The sequence below is a fragment of the Bacillus rossius genome, chromosome 3 (genome assembly GCF_032445375.1).
Source record: "Bacillus rossius redtenbacheri isolate Brsri chromosome 3, Brsri_v3, whole genome shotgun sequence".
In the NCBI taxonomy this organism is placed as follows: domain Eukaryota; kingdom Metazoa; phylum Arthropoda; class Insecta; order Phasmatodea; family Bacillidae; genus Bacillus; species Bacillus rossius.
The window spans coordinates 119,288,836-119,310,511 of NC_086332.1; the positions used below are offsets into that span (position 1 = coordinate 119,288,836).

At 37.2% G+C, this 21,676-nt stretch overlaps 1 protein-coding gene across 12 annotated transcripts in view; it reads right to left on the reverse strand.

The window, feature by feature from the left end:
- LOC134531200 (alpha-tocopherol transfer protein-like) overlaps positions 1-21,676 on the reverse strand; it is a 189,247-nt gene that overhangs the window by 36,007 nt on the left and 131,564 nt on the right. For all 12 annotated transcript variants that reach the window (XM_063366847.1, XM_063366843.1, XM_063366846.1 and 9 more), the window contains one exon: positions 5,902-6,004. In XM_063366847.1, the coding sequence (XP_063222917.1) occupies positions 5,902-6,004 (103 nt within the window). The remainder of the gene's footprint in view (positions 1-5,901; positions 6,005-21,676) is intronic.

A 21,676-nucleotide genomic window follows, 5' to 3' on the forward strand; every position in this document is an offset into this window, starting at 1 on the left:
GCATAAAGTTCGTAACACCGAACAGTTATAAAAGAAATCGTATTGGTGTGAACAAGAACAGTTCTCTACCAGACATCGGTGCATTAACACCTGACAACATAAAGTATCTTCTCAGTATTGGACAAGTGCCGAATAAATATGGAAGACGAAATCCTCAACGTGGAAGATCCGGTCATTTTTGATGACAGCATTACGAAAATGGAATTGCACGAGTACCAGCCTTTCCTGCTCGGACCGTACGCACTACCATCGGAAGTACGCATTGCAGTACAGCACCAAGATATTTGTACTTTACCTTCGCAGTCATTTCTACGTATAAGAGGCACGCTTACAAAAGCGGATGGTACGCATCCGACAACGACATCAATATCCTGCAATGGTAGTCTACACCTAATCGAGCGCATTACATATGTACTCAATGGCGTCGAGGTAGACCAGACGAGAGATGTAGGCATAACATCTGCTATGAAAAATTACCTTTCGCTCACGCCAAATGAACTGTCTGCTGCAAAGATGGCCGGTTGGGCTCTCGAGGATGAATATAAGCTTCCGGTTTATGCCGAAGGGAAGTTCGAAGTTTGTGTTCCTCTGTCCATGCTTCTTGGATTCGCTGAGGACTACAAGCATATAATCATTAATTCGAAACAAGAGCTCGTACTGCTTCTAGCCAACACGCACATTAATGCAATTGTCGCCGCTGCAGAAAACCCTTAAGATGTCTCGCTAACACTACAGTCTATCGAGTGGATGCTGCCCCACATCCAAGTGAGCACCGTTGAACGAGTCAAGATGTTGAAGAACATAGAAAATGGCAAGAATTTCGATGTGCCATTCCGATCCTGGAGCCTGGAAACTTATCCTGGCTTGCCTCATAGTCAGCGTATCAATTGGATAGTAAAGTCCAGCTTCGCTACGGAAAAACCAAGATACATCATCGTCGGTCTTCAGACCGGAAGACAGCTCAATGCAGGAGTAAGTCGCTCCGTATTCGATAACTGTCAAATACGTAATTTAAAAATATTTTTAAACAGCGAAAGTTATCCGTACGTTGACATGAACATGGATTTTAAATGTGGAAGATTTCTTCTAGCATATCAAATGTATGCCAAGTTTCAGCAAGCTTACTACGGGCGGAGACAGTCACCGATACTGAGTCCCGACAGTTTCAAGAACAAGGCTCCGTTAATGGTGTTTGACGTTTCCAAACAGGATGATCGTATAAATTCAAACATCATCGACTGTAGGATCGAGATAACGACTAGCGGAAATATTCCACCAAACACCTATGCTTTTTGTCTGATACTTCATGATCGGCTTGCTTCGTACAATTGTCGAGACAAACTTGTGAAAATTTTGACATAAATACTGTTTCGTTTTCGATAATAATTTAGTTACGACCGAGCATTGCTAGCGACAAGATGTATTGCAACCTGCAAGGTTTCCAGAGTCAAAATGGATTCGTGCTCAAGGAAATTGGCGTCACTCACGACGGTCGGACTCGAACCCGAAGCTTCCGCCCCCCGTATCCTTGGAAACTACTAGACGAAAAAAGTAAACGATCGAACGAAAGGCTATGTAAATACTACCATGGCCTGGAGTGGGACGAAGGAAAAATTCTGTACCACCAAGTGAAAAACACTATTGGAGATTTACTAGTTCAAAACGAAATAATCTACGTTGCCGGACCTGAACAGAAGAAATGGCTGAGCAAGTTGTGTGACGACGGAGCAGCTGAAATCGTAGATATACAGACCAACTACGGCTGTCCTTCCCTGCGCAAGCTTAGTGCAATATACGACATGCAGCCATGTGACAAGTTTGAACGTGTCTCTACCTGTACAAACTCGCAGTTAATGCAGAAATGGCACACACAGTGTTAGTAGGAGCCTGCATATATAAATGTCGTACCTACGTACGTGTCTTCAGGTGACGTTCGACCTGCAAGAAGATGTTTACGTTTCATCCTGCTAACGTGTACGTGAGCGCAAGACCTAGCTTCAGCAGTGTCGAGTACAGCTACTGGGATTCCGGGTATCTACGTACATATACAGAAACCTGCGATGGAGGCGCTCAGCATTGGCGGTTTGCACACTTTCCTGTGTCCTACGAACCGACTCAGCAGCTGGTAGATTGTTGCGAACCTGGAAACTGTGCCGTCTATCACATGAGACCACACACAATCCTTCCTGCTAGCATCGCTGAGGTAGTCGCCTCGTCTGCATGTGCAACACCAAACATGAGCGTGTTGCAACCTGTTGCGACCTGTGATGCTTCTACGCAGACGTCCAAACGGAGTGTGTCTCGTCGTCGCAGTTCAGGCAGTGAATCTGTCCCAACTAGCACTGAGCCAAAGCCCAGGCGTAGACGTGGTCACAGACGTCACCGACCATGTCTTGTCGGAGTTGTCAACGTCGCAGAAGATGACCAGCTGGAAACCTGTGTTCCTGATCCTGTGGCCTGCGAACCAGTTGGAACCGGAGTCGACGAACCAGTTGGAACCGGAGTCGACGAACCAGTTGGAACCGGAGTCGACAAACCAGTTGGAACCGGAGTCGACGAGTCAGTTCGTGCGACATTAAAGACTTTGCTTGTGAAAATGCTTGATTCCTTAACCTAATATGTATTTGTGAATTTTTTGTAAATAAATGTGTAAAACTTGAACTCGTGTGTTTTTTATTTCTACAATTTTTAGATACCTAATAAATAATTTTCAAAACAGACAATATTTTGACTCATGTAGTATACCAGTAGACCACGGGTATATAAGCGAGGTTCAGACGACTGGGCCCACAGTTCACCTCTGGCCGCGGTGCAGTACGGACGTGCTCTCTCCATTAAGTTTTGTGAGATTTAGTTATGTCGACCGGAATAGAATGTTTACCGACAGCAGCGGGGACCTCGATGGCAGCAACGATGATGGAGACGGAGATCCCGATACCATTTGCAGAGGAGACCACAGCAGCGGAGAGCTCAATGGCTGAGGTGTCGACAGCTGTGGAGATCCCGATACCGACTGCAGAGGAGACAACGATACGTGCTGTTCCACCATCAACTGAAGTTTCATTATCAGCAATGGATTCTTCAACTAATGAAGAGCGTACATCGCATCAATGCAAATATTGTGGTGCATCAATAACCTGCAGTAGGTCTCTGACAATCTCTCGAGAGACATATAAGTGCGGCAAATGCGATAAGGTTTCTTCGCATTGTAACAGTCTGGACAGTCACAAGATTATGTGCATAGGAAACGAATCAATTGATAGTATGCTTCCATACCATCAGACATCATCATTTATTGCCTTACCTGAGACGATAGTCAACAAAAGAGCAGTAGTTAATTGCCAAAACTTTAAGGACAAGTTTTGTTTTAAATGGAGTATTTTGGCAAGATTTGTCGAGGGAAGTCATCAAAACCGTGTTGATAAGAGGTACTATGCTTTGGAGAATAAGTACAACTTCGATGGACTATGCTATCCGCCACCATTAAATCAGATAAAAGTTTTTGAGAAAAATAACCCTGAAGTCTCAGTTAATGTGTATGCGCTAAATGACGATAATAAAGTGTGTCCGATTCGTGTAACCAAACAAGAAAGAAAAAATCATTTCGATTTGTTGCTTGTGACAAATGAAAGCGGTGCTGCACACTACTGCTACATCAAAAACTTCTCCCGACTTGTGAGACCCCAGGTTACAAAACATCAACAGAAGATTTATGTGTGTAAGGTGTGCTTTAAGTATTTCGCTAATCAACCTCGAAAATCAGGACTCACAGCTATACAGTGTCTTGAACAGCACAAGATTAAATGCGGAAATAAATCTTAACCAAGACTTTAGTAATTTGTCTGTGTATTTTTTGTACTTGTAGTAGTGTAGTATGTATGTAATAAAGGTTTTTTTAAAAGAACTTGTGGTGTTTTTTTATTTTCTCAAACATGACACTTTAGTGGTACTTTTTAAAAATTAAAGTTGTTTTGTATCATCCAGGGATCGAACCAAGGAGCTTAGTCGATCTAATCAGTCAGTATATAGATTACAAATTTATTTAATGAATTTTGGACTTTTTCCCGAATCGCTAGCATTAAAATTACGAATTTCCAATATGGCGGTCTTGATGTCTGATAGGATGATGGTCGTAGAGGATTTAGAGTCTCTTTACTAATGTTGAACATGGTTTATTGAAATTATTATTTTTTACATAAAATTAAACATTATTGCATCGATCGGGTATCGAACCGAGGACAGGAATCCATCGAATCAATATGTAAATTAACGAGTGATTTATTTAATGAATTTTGGAACTTTTCCCGAATTTCTAGCTAAATAATTACGGATTTTCAAGATGGCGTCCAAATTTAAAGATGGCGGGCACCTTAGTAATAAATGATTACTGCACTCTAGCGGGTAAGAGTTAAACTAACATGGCGTCAGCGCACTCTAGCCGACGATACAATGATGATGGCTTCCAGCATCGAAGACAACATGGAGAACATGACGTCATACTAGGTGACGATATATATGCTTTGAAAAAAAGTGGTGGGAGTCAGTCTGCCAGCACCTACCACGGGGGAAGGATCGGTCGTCATTTTTAATTTTTTTTGCACTCACCGGTTTCGAACCGAGGACTCCAAACTCCGTGTCGTAATTGTAAATTTTTAAATTATTTTTTATTAAAATTTTATTAATTGAATATTTTTATAATTTAAAAAAAAAATTCATTAAAATCGGATAATAAATAACAAAATGTTAAAGATGGCGGCCGTAACGGAAATTGCAACGGTGACGTCATCATCCAATATGGCGGAAAACAAAATGGCGGAAAGTTCGAGAACACATGACGTCATCCAAAATGGCGGATCCAAGATGGCTGATCCAATATGGCCGCCGGGGTCAAGGTCGAGGTCAAAGGTCAAGGTCACAACCATCCAGATGGCCGCCGTGACGTCACAATCCAATATGGCGGACACCGGCACCGGCACCACACCCAGAACCCGTGTGCCAGGAAATACTTTCCTATACTACTTATAGGTAAAAAATAACGTTTTTCTAGCTGTCATATCTCTTTTTAGTCAAAGCCATTACAAAATCATTCGAAGATAAAAAAATATATTTATTCCTAAATTATGTTATAAAATAAACCCAACCTATTTAACTAGCTCAGCAACAAAACCTAATAAACAAGCTTAAGTAAAACAATAGGTTTTGATACTCACATACTTTACCATAACTTAGACACTTTAAAAAATAGTAAAAAAAAAACATTGCTCTCACTTATCAGACGCGGATCCCAGCAATAAAATTATTGAATGTATACACTTATACATAATTTCATTTGACAAAATTATCACGAGCTTGGGGTAATGGTTAATATGCTTATAAACCCAAAAATGTCTTATTCCTGTTATATAATCGTAACTGTGCTTACTCGTTCCGGAGAATGTAATACATGATGTGGTTCGTATTAAAAAATTAAACATGTATTATTTTACCTCATACTCTTTCGGATATATACACACACACAGAAAGTTATAAGTTATGGTACGTACCCTTAATAGACGAATTAGGCTTTATCATGCTGCTGTACCCGCTCGGCAGAATTACTTACAAGTCATCGAACGTACCATATATCCGAGACAGGTTTTGTCTTTTAGCCGTGCTTGCTAGACAGTAAGTTCTTCGAGTTATACGGTATGAACCGACGACATGGACTCTGCCTTACCACATAGGGATATACACAAAGTCACCTAAACTAAATTTGGTTTGCGAAATGGACTCTTGTCTCAACGAAACTTTTTTAGCAGGATGTCCAACAAGTTATGGTAAATACCACATATATCTGCGATATGGACGGTGTCTTGCCACCATACTCTCTAAGCAGGATGTATAGTAAGTTATGCTACTCACCATAAAGTCGCGTCATGGACTCTGTCTGACCGCCATACTCGCTCGGCAGAATGTCCAGCGGCAGGAATTCACGTAACCCTTCTACCGAGGAGTGGACATGTATCTGGAAAACACCACGCCAATTCACGCTTGGTCACTCGTGGCGATTGGGTCGCATTTTATTATAAAAAGAAAAGAAACACCTAGGTAAATTGTATTTGACCGCTTTAATCGCTCAAGCATCACTCTTACTTGGAGATGCTTATGAGTTAAATCCTAACTCCCTGGCACTACGTAATTAAAAGCACCGAGTTGGTGTACAAATTATCCAGAGGCCTCTTTATCTCGAAGGTACCACTGTGTGACAAAAACCGCCATGAAAAAATTTTACACCAAATTCTAGTTACCTCTGCGAAATTGAGAAAATTATAGAAGCAACTGAAGCTGACCATTTAGAAGACTTTTATCCATCTCGAAGACCAAAATGAAGGAAAGGATCCATTTGATTAAATATAAATGATCATTTTAGTTATGATGAAGTCGATCACTGTTATCACGACGATTATTGTGACTACGAGACCAGTTGTAGTAATAATTAAAAATCTAGAGATTTTAAAAATATTAATCATATAAAAATGCCAGCACAAGAGTTATATAACACGTCATGGAAAGATCTAAACATATTGGTCGAAATGTAAACACTTCTGCTTGCTACGCAAAATGCGAAAATTTATATATAATTAAAAAAAACATGAAATACATTTAGTGACTGGAAAATTTTGCGGATTCATTCTGCAATATGCTAAAGTGCAAATAATTATGATATTAGGATAATGGTAATATTAATTGGCTCATGGTTTATCTGGAGGACTCTGGGCCAATGGGAAATTCTCAGTCAAAAAAGTATCGAATCAAGGGAAAACTGGTTGTGACGTCTCACACGTCAGTAGCTAATGAGGGCGTCCTGTATTGACTCAAGCATGCAGATAACCTTGGAGTCTATCCTGGAAGTCTTCGAAATCACGAATTTTTGCGCCACAAACTATACTTCATGAACTAAGAGGCTTGGGCTAAATAGAACGAATGACTTTCATAACCTGAATATGTATAAAATTAAAAATAATTTATATTATTAATTGAAAAAAAAGTTATTTTTGTAACCTTAATCTTAGGGCTGTAAAATAAAAAAGATAACCAATGACTTATAAAATGGAGATTACTGTAAAAGCCATTCGAAACATTGCAATCAGTTGGAGCTAAATGCAATTGAAGTATTTGAGCTACATGGAGACAAGTGCGAACGAAAACAGCTGGAGCAGCTGTAGCAGTTGGTTCAGTTTGGTCAGTTGGAACAGTTGGAGAAATTGGTGCAATTGGAGCAATTAAAGCATTTTGAGCTATAGGAGAAATTGGAGTAGTTTTGAGCAGTTAGAGCAGTGTAGTATTTGAAGTATTTGGAGATATTGGAGTTGTTGGGGCAATTGAAGCCATTGAGCATTGGAGCCAATTTAAATGGGAGTAATTGGGGCAATTGGTGCAACTGGAGCAATTGTGTATATTGAAACTACATAGTTATAGTCAAATGAAATTGGAGCAATTTAAACAAATGGGAGACTTTGAAACCAGTTGCAACCGAGGAGGTAATTGGATCTAGGTGGAGGCAAATTCGATTTGAACGAGTGAAAATAATTGCACGATTCATACTACGATGATAATTAAGTCTAAAGAGGGAAAGGATGATCATCTGTTTGGAATCGTGTTTCCCAAGATTTACAAAAGCAGAAAGCAAATTTCCATTCATCGTGTGAATCTCTAAGCAGAAAGGCAACTTCAAGAAAGGTTTCACAGGGCATATTGCAGTCCAGAACGTTTCCGTGTGAACCACGTTTGCGAATCGGAGCAAAAGACCTTCTACTTGGAATATTTAGACCATGTGCCTATTCGCGGCGACTTTTACGCCAAAGATATTCAGCTTAAGATGTATCCCGACTCGTATTTAGAAAAGCAGATACTCACACGAAGAAACAGACGATCCTATGTTAAATCGTGGGGCTTACCATCTCGCTTTAAGGGGTATTGATCCCTAAGTTAAATGTGCTCAAATAATGCTTGCCTTGCGTTCAAGTGTTTCTTACATTAAAAGTGTATGTTCTTTTAACAAAAAAAATTATTAGCATTTTTTTATATATTTTTTAAGCATTTTGGTTGTTATTTGACTCATATTTTGCTGGAAACTCCAGCTTTAAGCGGGTTAAAAATTTTCTTGTAGAAACTTGATTTTTATTAAGAATAAAGTATATGGAATGCCATGAGATAATGATTTTTTTTTAAATTGTGCTTTAAAATGTAAAAATATCTAGTTTTAAATGCCGTTTTAAATCTCCTTTTTCAAGTTGAGAATCAACAACTTTCAACACTAAATTAAAACAAGTTATGTATCAAAATGGTAGAAAAACTTTAGCTCAGAGTATTCTTCATCATTTAACGAATACATATATTCATGGATTCTGAAGTTTAATTCCTTCAATTACTTGCTGGAGATGCTAAGATAAAAGATTGCATTCTTCAAACAGATCTAACATTCAAATACCGTGCAGTGCAGCCCTTTCGCGCCAAAGAGAAGAACTACTTGGACTCGCCATGCCTTCACCCTCTGCCCCCTCATCTTGGTTGTTTGAATGGAGCCAGACTGTAACATGACGCGCTTTCGGTGTTGGTGAATCACTTGGTCTGTTCGCTTGCGATAATGTGTGGACGGGTTGGAGGGAGGGGTGGAAGGTAGGGAATGCACAGAACAGCGTTGCCTGATGTCCTTGTAGTGGGACAGCTCAGTCACGAGCCTGTACGGCCGAGGGCTAGACTGCTGAAAGGCAAGCGGCAGTTCCGAGCGATACTGGGCACGGGGCGTTGTGCATATAAAATAGTTTTTACTAATCTTGTGTGAGGTCGTAATTTGCAACGGGTAATGAGAAGAGTTCATAATGAACTAATTAACAAGTCAAATATGTGTGGTATTGCGAAAACTTACAGCTTACACCAAACAATTAACTAAATAAACACCAATTAAATTTTTGTATCAGTAATTGCGTTCATTACTTAGGTTATCGATTGAAGTTCAAAAACAAACAAAAAATAAGTTTATGAAGGAAAAGCAATGGTTTTTTTCTTGCTTCGATAATTTTATCGTCTTTTGTATTTGCTTAGAGTCGTTTTATGTTTTACATTGCTGTAAGAGTTATTTTTTTTACATATTGTGATAAGTAGTAATGACATGTCTGATATCGAGATATTGTTAACTACAAACTTGTACGGGTCCGTCTGGAGGGGGAATGGGAAGAGACAAACGCCCAAAAACTGTAAATAAATAAATGTATTTATTGGTTAAATTTCAAACTATAGGCCTAATGCTAAGCAAAATCTGAAATGTCTTCGTCAGATATACATGGTTATGAGATGAATTAGTTATACTAAAAGTGTAATACATTCAATACAAAAATATGTACTAATCAGTTTAAATATGTCAGTTTGGAAACGACATTTTTTCTTTGCAGATTTTCAAATGACTCGAGTCACTCCATGCGCCATCTTTCAAAGTGAAAAACAACCTCAGAACTCTTAATGCAAAAAAATAGCAGTAAACTTTTCTTGATTCATCATAGCTGTGTTCTTGATTGAGTACAGTGTTTTTTAATTAAGTATTATTTATGATTAGCATTGACACAGGGAAGGGAAGGTGGTGTGTATATGATATATATATATTATATATATATATATTGTAAAATTTTAATAGAACAAAGAAGTAAGAATGTTCACGACTTAAGCCCGTATCACACGATGGCAGTTTCCTTGGAAGGTCATCCATGCCAGCTAGTATGGATGGTTTAGGAGTTGAAATAGCAGAGCGCTGGCCGTTTTCATGGATGTTTTTGTAATCGGCCGTGTTCGAATTTATGTGGATGGTTTCGTACTTGATGAATATTTTAACCAATCAGAATGAATGCCCCTAGTTTTGAAATCTGTAATTAACTTTGTAGGAACTGAAATGTTTTGATTGTTTTAAAATAATGGTAAACATAAATTTCTAATGAATTCTGAGCAGTTACGGCAAGCATTATTCGAAAACTTTTGTTGTTGAAACTTGTAATGTAAATGCTCACCCATTTTCGATCGTTTTATGAATGTTAATAAGAGTATTTGAAGTGAATTTTAAATACTCAACTAGTTGGACCATCGTATAGTTATACATAGGCCTATATTAAAATTTCCAGATGTGTTGTAGGTAGAAGATAAAACATAGTTTATATATTTTTAAAACGTGATGGCTTTTGAACATTATTTAATTTCATTTCAATTAAATTTCACTACGAGTGAATTAGGCCGTGTGTGTGATAGTTTCTTTCAGAGAAACATACCTTTCTAGCTGCCAGCTAGCAGTTTTGTTGGAAGCTTCTAGCGGAATCCAAACGAAATTTTCCATCGTCTGATACGGGCTTTACACTATGCGCGCATGATGTTACACGCCACCGAAACATTGTTGCTAATTAAAGGGGAATGTTACCAATTGGCAAAGTGGGAAAAATATAGCTCGAGAACGCACAGATTTAGGTGTTGTGCGAGTTGTTTGAAAAAGTTTGACAAGATATATAAAGTAATAAGCTAATGTGAAATAGTGGAATTATGTGGAAAAAATAATTCGATAACTATTTTATATTAGGTAACATTACTGTAAACTTTTAAAAATGAATTTATTTCTTAAAAATAAATTATTTAGGAATCCAAAAAATATATATAAATTATTTCATGATTTGCCTATTATTAAATTGTACGTAACAGGTTGTAACTTGTACTCAAGAACAATTGGTACAAAATTTTTGTTGAAATAATTTAATAGTACCCAATGAAAGTAAATTTTATACGACTCGTACACAATACGAATATAATTGGTTCAGACAAAACTTACATTATTTAAATATTTTAAGATAGGGTCTAAGTACATTATTTCATTTGTGCACACAGCTACGCTATTATTTGATACTTCCTTATCTATCGTTTGGAATCAGGACAATATTTCCAAACTTTCGCAAAGTTGCTGACGACTAGTGAAGAAATTTAAAAGTTTCGAACTAACAAAACGGAATAGGTTAACGACTCTAGCCACAAGTGAATGTTCTCAAAATTGTATTTCAATGAAAAAAATTCAAAAATGTTGGTTAAAATATGATAAGCAAAACACTAGCGAAACTATGAAACAGCGATATAGCATGAAATTTCGTATTCTCAACGGAAATAGTTATTTACAAACAGTAAGGTACAACCGAGCATACACACACACACACACACACTTATTATTGCAAATATAATTTTAAAGAATTAAATGCGTAATAAGTACCTACATGCTTGTTGCATAAGATATTGATAACTGGCAGCATTAATTAACAAACACAAAATGTATAAACGTGGAACCATTGAAATTTCAAAACACTGAACTATTAGAACAATACCTTTGTTATTTCTTAATACCAAATTGCAACTCTTTCATAATATTATCTTACGTAATGTTACTATATTATAGATAATGTAATAAACAAAACATCTATGTTTGCTTTTGCGTACTGGCGTGAATTGCGCGGGCGTTCTGTGATATTACTTTTCCTTATTTTTTTATTACCGCCTGTACCTGTGCTCGGCGCGCCAGATAAATTCAGCCTATCACTTGCTGACGCGGCGGGCGCAGTAATACAGCGGTGTTTGTTTACTTCGAAACTCAGCTAAGAGTGAACAGAGAAACGTTGTTTGTTTGTCCTTTTGCAAGGGCCTGGATTCAGTTGTCTTTTGACAGTAGCAATGAGCAGGTCGCGCATGACGCTAGTAGGCTGCGTTTTTACGAGTCAAAATGTTTTCTATAACTAGGATTGAGTTGTACAAAGTCATTAAAGAGCAAACAAAATGAATTTAAAGCATTATCACGCGTTTACCTTCGTCGAGCGAGCCACGGGCATAGAAGATAAATCGGAGAAGGTACGAGCACAAATTAAAAAGGATGTAGCCCGCGAAGTCTCTAAAAATAAATCTAAGCTGGACAGCGTTCAGAGAGGAGAAGAAAAGTTCCTGTCGAAATTTGCAATCACTGCCTTCAGCCTAATCACATCCGGTTTTTGTTCGTCAGTCTTATGCTTTTCAATATTTCAAATCAATTTCCAAATGACCACTTCACATTTAAAGGTAAAAACTGCGAGCTAAAAATAAGTTTTATGGTATTTGAATTAAGCAGCCTCAAAAACCCCGAGGCTCTACTTTTTACGTGCAAATAATGTTTTGACACTTCCGAAGTTATTCCGAACAAATTGCGGAGAAGTCATGTCGAATTTTGAAAGCAACATTAACAGATTTGCTATCAGTTTTGTTGGGAACCCAACCAAATCCCGTTTTCTGCGTCAAACGCTTCTTTTTGGCTGTTTCAAAGTAGTTTCGAAGTAACTAGTTCGAATTTTATGTAAAAATAAACAAATTGAATTCAGCGACCTCGAAATCATTCAGGGGACAATTTCTTAACGCTACTATCAATGTTGTGGTATTTTCGAAGTAATTTTGATTAAAATTCTAAGTAATGTTATTAAATTTTGACGTAACATTTAAAGATGTACAATTAGGGACCTCAGAAACCCAGCAAATACACAGTTTTCTGCGTCAAAGGCATATATTCGCCGTTTTCGAAGTAATTTCGAAGTAAATATTTCGAATTTCGATGTAACAACAATGGATTTGAACTCAGCGACCCCGAAAACCCCCGAGTACGATCATTCGCGCCAACCGTCAAACCTATTTGACTTTTGGCCAGGGAATTCGGATTTGGCCCCACTGTGCGGCGTCCAGTTATATGAGCGGTCCAGGCAAGATATGGAGATAAATAAATGGATTTATTAGTTACTTCGGGTAATATAATAACATCCAAAATGACATGAATTAGTTATACAAGTGTAAGGCATTCAATACAATGTGTACTAAGCAGTTTAATTATAGTGACGCACTGTGAAATGACCTTTTTATTTTGTAGATTTTCAACTGACTCAAGTTTTTCTATGCACCATCTTTCAAAGTGAGATACAATCTTAGATACCTCAATTCAAAAAATATTTGCAATAAATTTTATCTTTGGCAATGCATGAAATAATTTTGTTCTTTATTGAATACATTGCGTTTAAAGTTTGTTTATGAAAAACGTTTGACCGGCGATGGGATAGGGGGGTATTAAGGACATAAAGGGAGTCAATGTAACGCATTTGTGTAAACAGAAAATTATTAATGACTTTCATTCGAACGAATATTAAAATATGTAGTACTGAATTAATAGGACAAAGATTAAGAAAGTTCGTGGATTATGCCATTAACGTATTACGTCACACACCACCGAAACATCGCCGCTAATTTTTTGAGGAATATTGTCACGTGCACCTAGCCGGTGCCACCGCCATTTCTGTCACGATCCACCTTCAGAGGGGGGGGCGAGAATCGTAGCTCTTTACATAGAAACAACTCGCTTGGCATCAACTAGTCTTAACTTCATAAAATACTTTACTGTACCTAGGATCATAGGTTCGTCATCCCGTACAGGATGTCTGGTGAGAGCTGAACTAAGGAGATTTTGCAAAATAACATAATACTTAATTAAAATTATTTTATTCTTAAAGTCAAATACTCAACATCATTTTAAAGAACATTTAAATAGCGGGATTACAATTTAAAACAATAATCTCTTTACTTCCTTAACGATTGAACGACCTTACAAGAGAGAGAATGAGAGAACTTCACTAAACACTTCCCTAGTCCTTCCGAATACCTCAAATCATAATTACTACTTAAAATTAAAACAAAGATAAGTCCATACTCACATTTTCCGAAAAGCCTTTCTTGATCGATTACTTTAAAAAAATAACGTAGGGGCCTCTCCTGCCCTTGAAATCCCGAACGAACATTACATTTTAAAAACTATGACGCGTGACCCCTGACGAGGGCCATAGCCTCCGCCCGAAAGCTTGACGACTACATTATGACCTAACTTAAACTACATCACGAACGAACTAACTAAACAACTCGTGACCACAGGTGAGACGCATAGCCTCCGCCTGAGTGAGCCCCGAGTCACCACTCACTTGCGCTTAAATTCGCGCGCCCTGCCGCGCCTACCATAACAAAAGCTCGTTATTGAAGTCAAATTTACTAAACAACTAACTAGAACATCTGGGAAGACTACCCCCCCTCTACCCCAATGTGCAGGCCACACCGCGCGGCTTGTTACGACAGCGCGCCCCAGTAACTGCGGCCCGTGGCTGCGCCAGCGCGCGGCCAACCAAACAAACAAAATTCTGCAAGCCCGCAGCGCGCCGCGCCGGCCCCGTGCCCCAATTACATGGTCACGCCACTTGCGCTGACGAGTGAACAGAGCAGCCAGCCCAGAGTCCCGTCAGTAAAGTCCCTAAATTTGATTTCAACAACCCTGCAAAATTTCAACCCGCGACATAACCCTCCCCTCACAGAGCTCGAGCCCCATCGAGCTACCTCAAAATTACAAATTGTCTTTTTCCATTAAACCATAACTATAAATTCCTCATTTCACAAAAATAATAATTTTCTTAGTTCCTTGCTGTCTGAACATACATCTAGATTCTGCATAAGATTTATTTTAAAACAACAAGTATTCATAAAATTAAATGTAAAACTTTTATCTGGTTTGTTCTCACAGGAACCTTCAGAGGCTCGAGTTCTCAATTCTAAAAAAATTGTTCTGTTAGTGAAGCTCTCTTTACAAATTAAATTACTGTTCTTAGTTTCTCAGTATTCGTTAAACAATGTGCAAATTCTTGATAATTATTATTATTTTTTTTTTTCGGTTTCCGTTTATTACCATACTTCTTTCGTTCTTCAAAAAAAAATAAGTGTCCTTACAGTGTTTCAATTAATTAAACTCTTATCTCGTGAAGGTTGGTGCAACTCCTCGAAGTCAGTGTTGTCGAGAAGAGTAGCTCCCTGGGCTGGTCATCAGCAAACACCACTCAACTCCAACAGCTACTGGACTGGCTTCCAGGGCAGCTCACAACTTCTCCCCACATCTGCTTCGGAGTTGTGCCATCCTCATCACGAACAGATTACAATTCTGAAACATCATCAACAGGCATTACCATCACGCCTGACAAATACAAAACTAACTACTAAACTGCAATCGATGGGCAAGGATGCAAACACACAAAAAAATAAAATTAATTAATTCAACTGCTAACATAAAGTATCCCACCCTTAGCATAATCTAATCAGGCAAATAATTTGATAGGAAAAACTTAAGGAAGGGAAACATGACCTCCAATGATTTTCCCTAACTCTTGAGTCTTGATCTTCTCTATACAGCAAATAGTCCCCACGAAGTAACTGGGTTGAAGGTCAGTTCACATGACCCACCCATAACCTCTTCTACTCTTCTTTTCTTCTGGGGGCAACCACAATGCCCACCAATCTCTCTCCATGGTGCCGAACCAGCTATCCCATGAGAGTAAACAACGTAGTCAATAGAAGCGCAGAGGGGAAACACCAATCTCTGGCTTGTCGAGTCATAAAACTGCTTTATCTTCTTCTTCTTCTGAGTAAAAATATCTGACTAACCTTGCTTCTATTCTTCCAAACAGTAAAAGTTCATCAGGTATCTTCATGAAAGAAACATTCTAACTAATAATTCTTCATTTTTCTTCTTCTTTATTTCTGTTAGTTGTAATAGAAGGCCATGTTAGGGAGGTTATAGGGAAAAAGAGTGGCCAATTCCCACCCCATCACCCACCTAGATCATGACTAATTAACTTTTAAACTTTCTATTTCAAACAAATAAAAAAAAAACATTTTTTTTTATTCAAACTTTTAAACTATAATTACTTTTACTTCATAACCTCAAAAGCTAATCAATAATTCTAAATGAAATTGTGATTTACTGCATCCTTGTTCCATCCGATCTGTTTGTTTATAACCTTTCTTGTAAAGTATAAAATTTTCAAACATTACTAATTCAAAAAAAAAATTAAATTCTGGTGTCCTTTGAGTTACAATTAAATTTACTATTTCTTAGCTTGAAATAATTTAAGTTTTCAAAACTATTTCATTGTCTAATTCACAACACCTAAAAATCAACTCAAAACAACAAATCATCAAAATCAATAAGATCATCTGACCTACCTATCAGTACGGTGAACTTGAACTGTTCGTACACATTTATAATAAGCTATTGTATTGAAATTCCAACCTAAATAAGGTTTTAAAAAAAACTACTAATCCCTCTGTAAATTAAGAAAATTAACTTTAAAAATTAAACTTAAGGTATTAGTTCTTTTTGACAGCTACCACAACTCACTAGTTCCATTACATTACTATAACCTAAAAAGTTCTGTAAATAATGTTTATAACAAAAAAAACTCCAGTTACTGTCTTCCATAAAAAAAAATAAAACTTTACATGACCTTATTAATCTCCACTTGTAAGTCCATGGCTGCCAGCTTTCTCTTCTCTTGAATCTTCAGTCTTGGCTCTTGTTTCAGTGATCTTGTATCTTGTCTCTCGAACTCTTGTCATCTTGTAAACTGGACTGCTGCTCAGCTCATCTTAAGGAATCTGTAACAGTTTCAAAAATACATGTTAATTTAAATTACATAATTCCTGTTCTTTGGTCCTAAAAAAAATTGTATTATTAGTACACATTACCCTGAAACAACATTATTATTCATTGTTTATTACTTAAAAAAAAATGCTTTACCATAAAATCCTTTTTTGTTCTTTTCATTAGGCCTATTTATTTTCCTTCTTCTTAATTAAATTCTGCTTCAAATGTTAATCCTAACTTAAGACCTACCATCTATTTATTATTCATTACCTACATTATTTATGTTACCCTAAAATTCCCATAAGTTTCTAATACTTCCTATCAAAGACATTCTCTCTAAAAAAAAATTTACTTGTGACTCTTAACTTAACAAACTTAAAAAAAACTTTTACACTAGACTTAACTTATTATTCATTCTTAGTTACTAAATTTCTATATGTAAACTTTAGTACTTACAAACAAAAACTGCCTATTTCTCTCTACCTCTTAATCTCTTTCAATTATTACAATAATAATGTTACCTTGCATCTTTAAACTTTCTTCTTTTCAATTAAATTAGACATCTCATAACAATAAAAATTCTGCCTATACTCTTCTTATGGGTGTACAAACCAACAACAAAATTTCAAATTCTCAAGTTTCCTTATATTTAAATTATGCAATACAAATAACCTCTGTGGTGCCTGTACCCTTTTAGGCCTACCACCTTCTCCTCTCACATCATGACAACTCTTATTCCTCGGGGTCTGTATTCACTGTTACAAATCAAATATCTCAAAAAAAATTAAAAACAAATTTATTATTTTAAGAAAACAAAAATTTACATTGAATTTACTATGGAGCCTGGAAATCTTAATGTCTCACAGCAGCTAACATGACTAAATCCCATGGAACCCCAGGTTTACATAACCTGTGCCCAAAAATTTAAGCATACCAGGCTTTCCCTGCACTGGTTTTACAGCATCACACACTATTTAGGGCCCCTGATCTGCCATCAGTCCCAAGGAGTTTTCCCACAACCCCTCTCTACACAAGCGCCTACCGCATTCCTCTCAATTGGCTATCGGTTTTACGGCATTCTTTTGGGATCCGACCATCAAGTTAGGGCTAATCGAACACTAAACCTCCATACTTTCAAACTAATGTAAATCAATTAAATTTTCTCTGTAAATTCTAAAAATCAAAAAAAATTATTCCAACATGCCAAAGAAACTTCCAAAAAAAATTCATAATCTTATCTTCAAACCATTAAAATAAAAATAAATAGATTACTCTGTTTTCTCCTTAATAACTGTAAACTGTCAACAAATATCATGTCGTAAATTTTTAACTATGCTTACTGACTCTTAATCATAAAATCTCATTTGTCCTAATTAATAAACAACCGATTTCCTTAAAATCTCACTGTATCTCTCAAACTCCACTGGCTGAATATCTCAATAAATTCAAAAACAAGTATCTAAACTCTTAAAGAAACTCCTCCCCAATTATTCAAATTACTTCACCTTATTTTATTTCATTACTTAAAACACCTTACTCAAAAAAAATTAATTAATTATCTAGCTATCTTCCATTATTATTTATTTACCGAACAAAACTTTCTCCTAAATTAATTTAGTAAAATTCAATTTCACATTAGGCAAGTACACTAACTCTCTACAGCAATGTTTCTCATTTCCCTCCTTCCTAACTGAATCCAATCTTACTTAACCTCCAGGGAATTTACCTCACAAAATAACCAAAAATTTCACTGTAGTGCCTATCTGCTATAGGCCCACTACACAGGGGGCTCTAACCCCACCAACAAACTTCATTGAAATGGTACCCTATCCCATACAGGATAGCCACTTCGGTACTACCATGGGGAACTCCTGCCCCAAACTACTCACAACTCTCAGGATTCTCCTGACCCTTAATTCCGTAGTCAGCCCATCTCCTATGGTCTGCGCTACAATTCCCTTTCTTCCCAGGGACACAACGCCTCACCTTAGGGTCCCTCGCCCTAATGAAAACATTAATTTTGTCTCTCTGTTCTTTTGGAGTAAATTCCCTCTACACACAAAATCTAGCCTTCCCAGTTTTCTCAATGCTTATCGATTTTATAGTGTACCTCCTTAATAATGTTTACAAATCCCAAAAAAATATTTTTAAAACCGAGGTAGGATTTAACTAACAAAACATAAACAACTTACAACGAAACACTTCTAGCCTATACATCATACCATTCTTAAAATAAATTACTTACATACTGAAAATTCCTCTTCTCCTAAAACACACTTAAATTTAAATTTATTAAACCAATAGTCTATTTTCTTATCGCTAAGTTACCGTACAGCTGATCAAAACAAGGTCACGGCCTGTCCACGTCTCCGTATGAGCCCGTGACGTCACCGAATTCCATCAGGTGCGCCAACCCTCGCTTGCGGTTCCTCCGTTCTCCGCTAGGTCTCAGCACCTCCCCGTCACGTGTTCACTCTGCCACGTCCACTGACGTGTCGTTCTGAAACAACTCTCAACATTTTTCTAATTAAAACAAAACATCACTATAAATTCTATAACTCTCTTTTACATAAACTCTCGTTTTCTCTTTAATTCCTTTCTAACGTTTATCCTTCCCTCGACTGATTTAATTCGTACGTCTCGTCTCCTACGCGCACGAAAACAAAACAAACTTCTCTTGAAAATAATTCCTATTTACGACAAAAAACTTTATTTTAAATTATAATTCTCTTAACCTACAATCTTAAAATGAACTTCAATTAAATTAAACCACTTGCATTATCTCTAATAAGCATTTAACTTATAACGTATTCTCGTCATGTAATAATCCCCGATATAAATCTACAATAAATTCAACGACTTAAAACAACTTATCACTATAAACTTTATCCTTACAACTATCCTCAAATAAACATCTGTTACGTCAAAAAAAAATCTCAAAGACTTCCTCCACTATAGACTAAAATTCCGTAATCCTCTCCTCAAGTAAACTCTTAATAACCTGCTATCAGAAGCTGAAACTAACTTAATAATAAACATAAAAATCTACCTCTCTCTCTCTCCAGAAATAGAACCTACCCGGCGCCTCCACCATTTCTGTCACGTGCACCTAGCCGGTGCCACCGCCATTTCTGTCACGATCCACCTTCAGAGGGGGGGGCGAGAATCGTAGCTCTTTACATAGAAACAACTCGCTTGGCATCAACTAGTCTTAACTTCATAAAATACTTTACTGTACCTAGGATCATAGGTTCGTCATCCCGTACAGGATGTCTGGTGAGAGCTGAACTAAGGAGATTTTGCAAAATAACATAATACTTAATTAAAATTATTTTATTCTTAAAGTCAAATACTCAACATCATTTTAAAGAACATTTAAATAGCGGGATTACAATTTAAAACAATAATCTCTTTACTTCCTTAACGATTGAACGACCTTACAAGAGAGAGAATGAGAGAACTTCACTAAACACTTCCCTAGTCCTTCCGAATACCTCAAATCATAATTACTACTTAAAATTAAAACAAAGATAAGTCCATACTCACATTTTCCGAAAAGCCTTTCTTGATCGATTACTTTAAAAAAATAACGTAGGGGCCTCTCCTGCCCTTGAAATCCCGAACGAACATTACATTTTAAAAACTATGACGCGTGACCCCTGACGAGGGCCATAGCCTCCGCCCGAAAGCTTGACGACTACATTATGACCTAACTTAAACTACATCACGAACGAACTAACTAAACAACTCGTGGCCACAGGTGAGACGCATAGCCTCCGCCTGAGTGAGCCTGAATTCCTACATCACGAACGAACTAACAACTCGTGACCACAGGTGAGACGCATAGCCTCCGCCTGAGTGAGCCCCGAGTCACCACTCACTTGCGCTTAAATTCGCGCGCCCTGCCGCGCCTACCATAACAAAAGCTCGTTATTGAAGTCAAATTTACTAAACAACTAACTAGAACATCTGGGAAGACTACCCCCCCTCTACCCCAATGTGCAGGCCACACCGCGCGGCTTGTTACGACAGCGCGCCCCAGTAACTGCGGCCCGTGGCTGCGCCAGCGCGCGGCCAACCAAACAAACAAAATTCTGCAAGCCCGCAGCGCGCCGCGCCGGCCCCGTGCCCCAATTACATGGTCACGCCACTTGCGCTGACGAGTGAACAGAGCAGCCAGCCCAGAGTCCCGTCAGTAAAGTCCCTAAATTTGATTTCAACAACCCTGCAAAATTTCAACCCGCGACAATATTACCAAATGGGTGAGCGGAAAAAAATATAACTCAAAAACGCTTAGGCATAGGGTTTGGTGCAAGTTGTGTTAAAACGTTTGACAAGTTGTATGTAGTAATAATGAAAATAATGACAATAATGAAAACAAGTCAAAAATTGTTTCCGTTAACGAGTTGAGCTTAGGTAACATTAATGTAAAATTTTAAAAATTCCTTTTTTTAAAAAATATGAAAGAGATATTAAAATATATATATAAATAAATACCTGAATCGGCCTATCATTAAATTGAAAACATGTTTTAAATTGTACTCAATAACATTTACTGCAAACTTTTGGTTGAAACCATTTAAAAGTACCACAACGAAAGGAATTCTCTAGGAACACTCGTGCAAAACACACAAATAACTGGTTATAACTGAACTAATATTCTTTATAGTTACATATATTTACATATTTTATATTAACATAATTATATTAAACAGCCCTCATGTGGGCACACAGCTACACTATTTATAAATTACTTCCTTACCTATTGTCAGGAAAGTAGAAATCGGATAGTAACATTTAGGAATTAAGAAAATATTTGCAATTTCACGCAAAGTTGTTGACATAAACCATCATAGAAAAAAACGAATAGCATGAGAAATACTGTATGTTTTCACATTTGTAGGTATTGCCATGAAAACAAGTTTTGAACGTTGGTTAAAAATGATCCAGCACAGCAATAGCGAAACAATGAAATAACCTAACATAAAATTTCGTATTCTCCACGGAAAAGTTATTTATTTGAGGTATAACCCAAGCAACACACAGTCTAATTATTACAAGTGAATTTCACAAAATTTAATTTGAAATTAGTACGCGCTAGTTTGGATAAAACATTAATAATTTAGCAGCATGATTGTAATTTTAACACTTCAATGCATATAA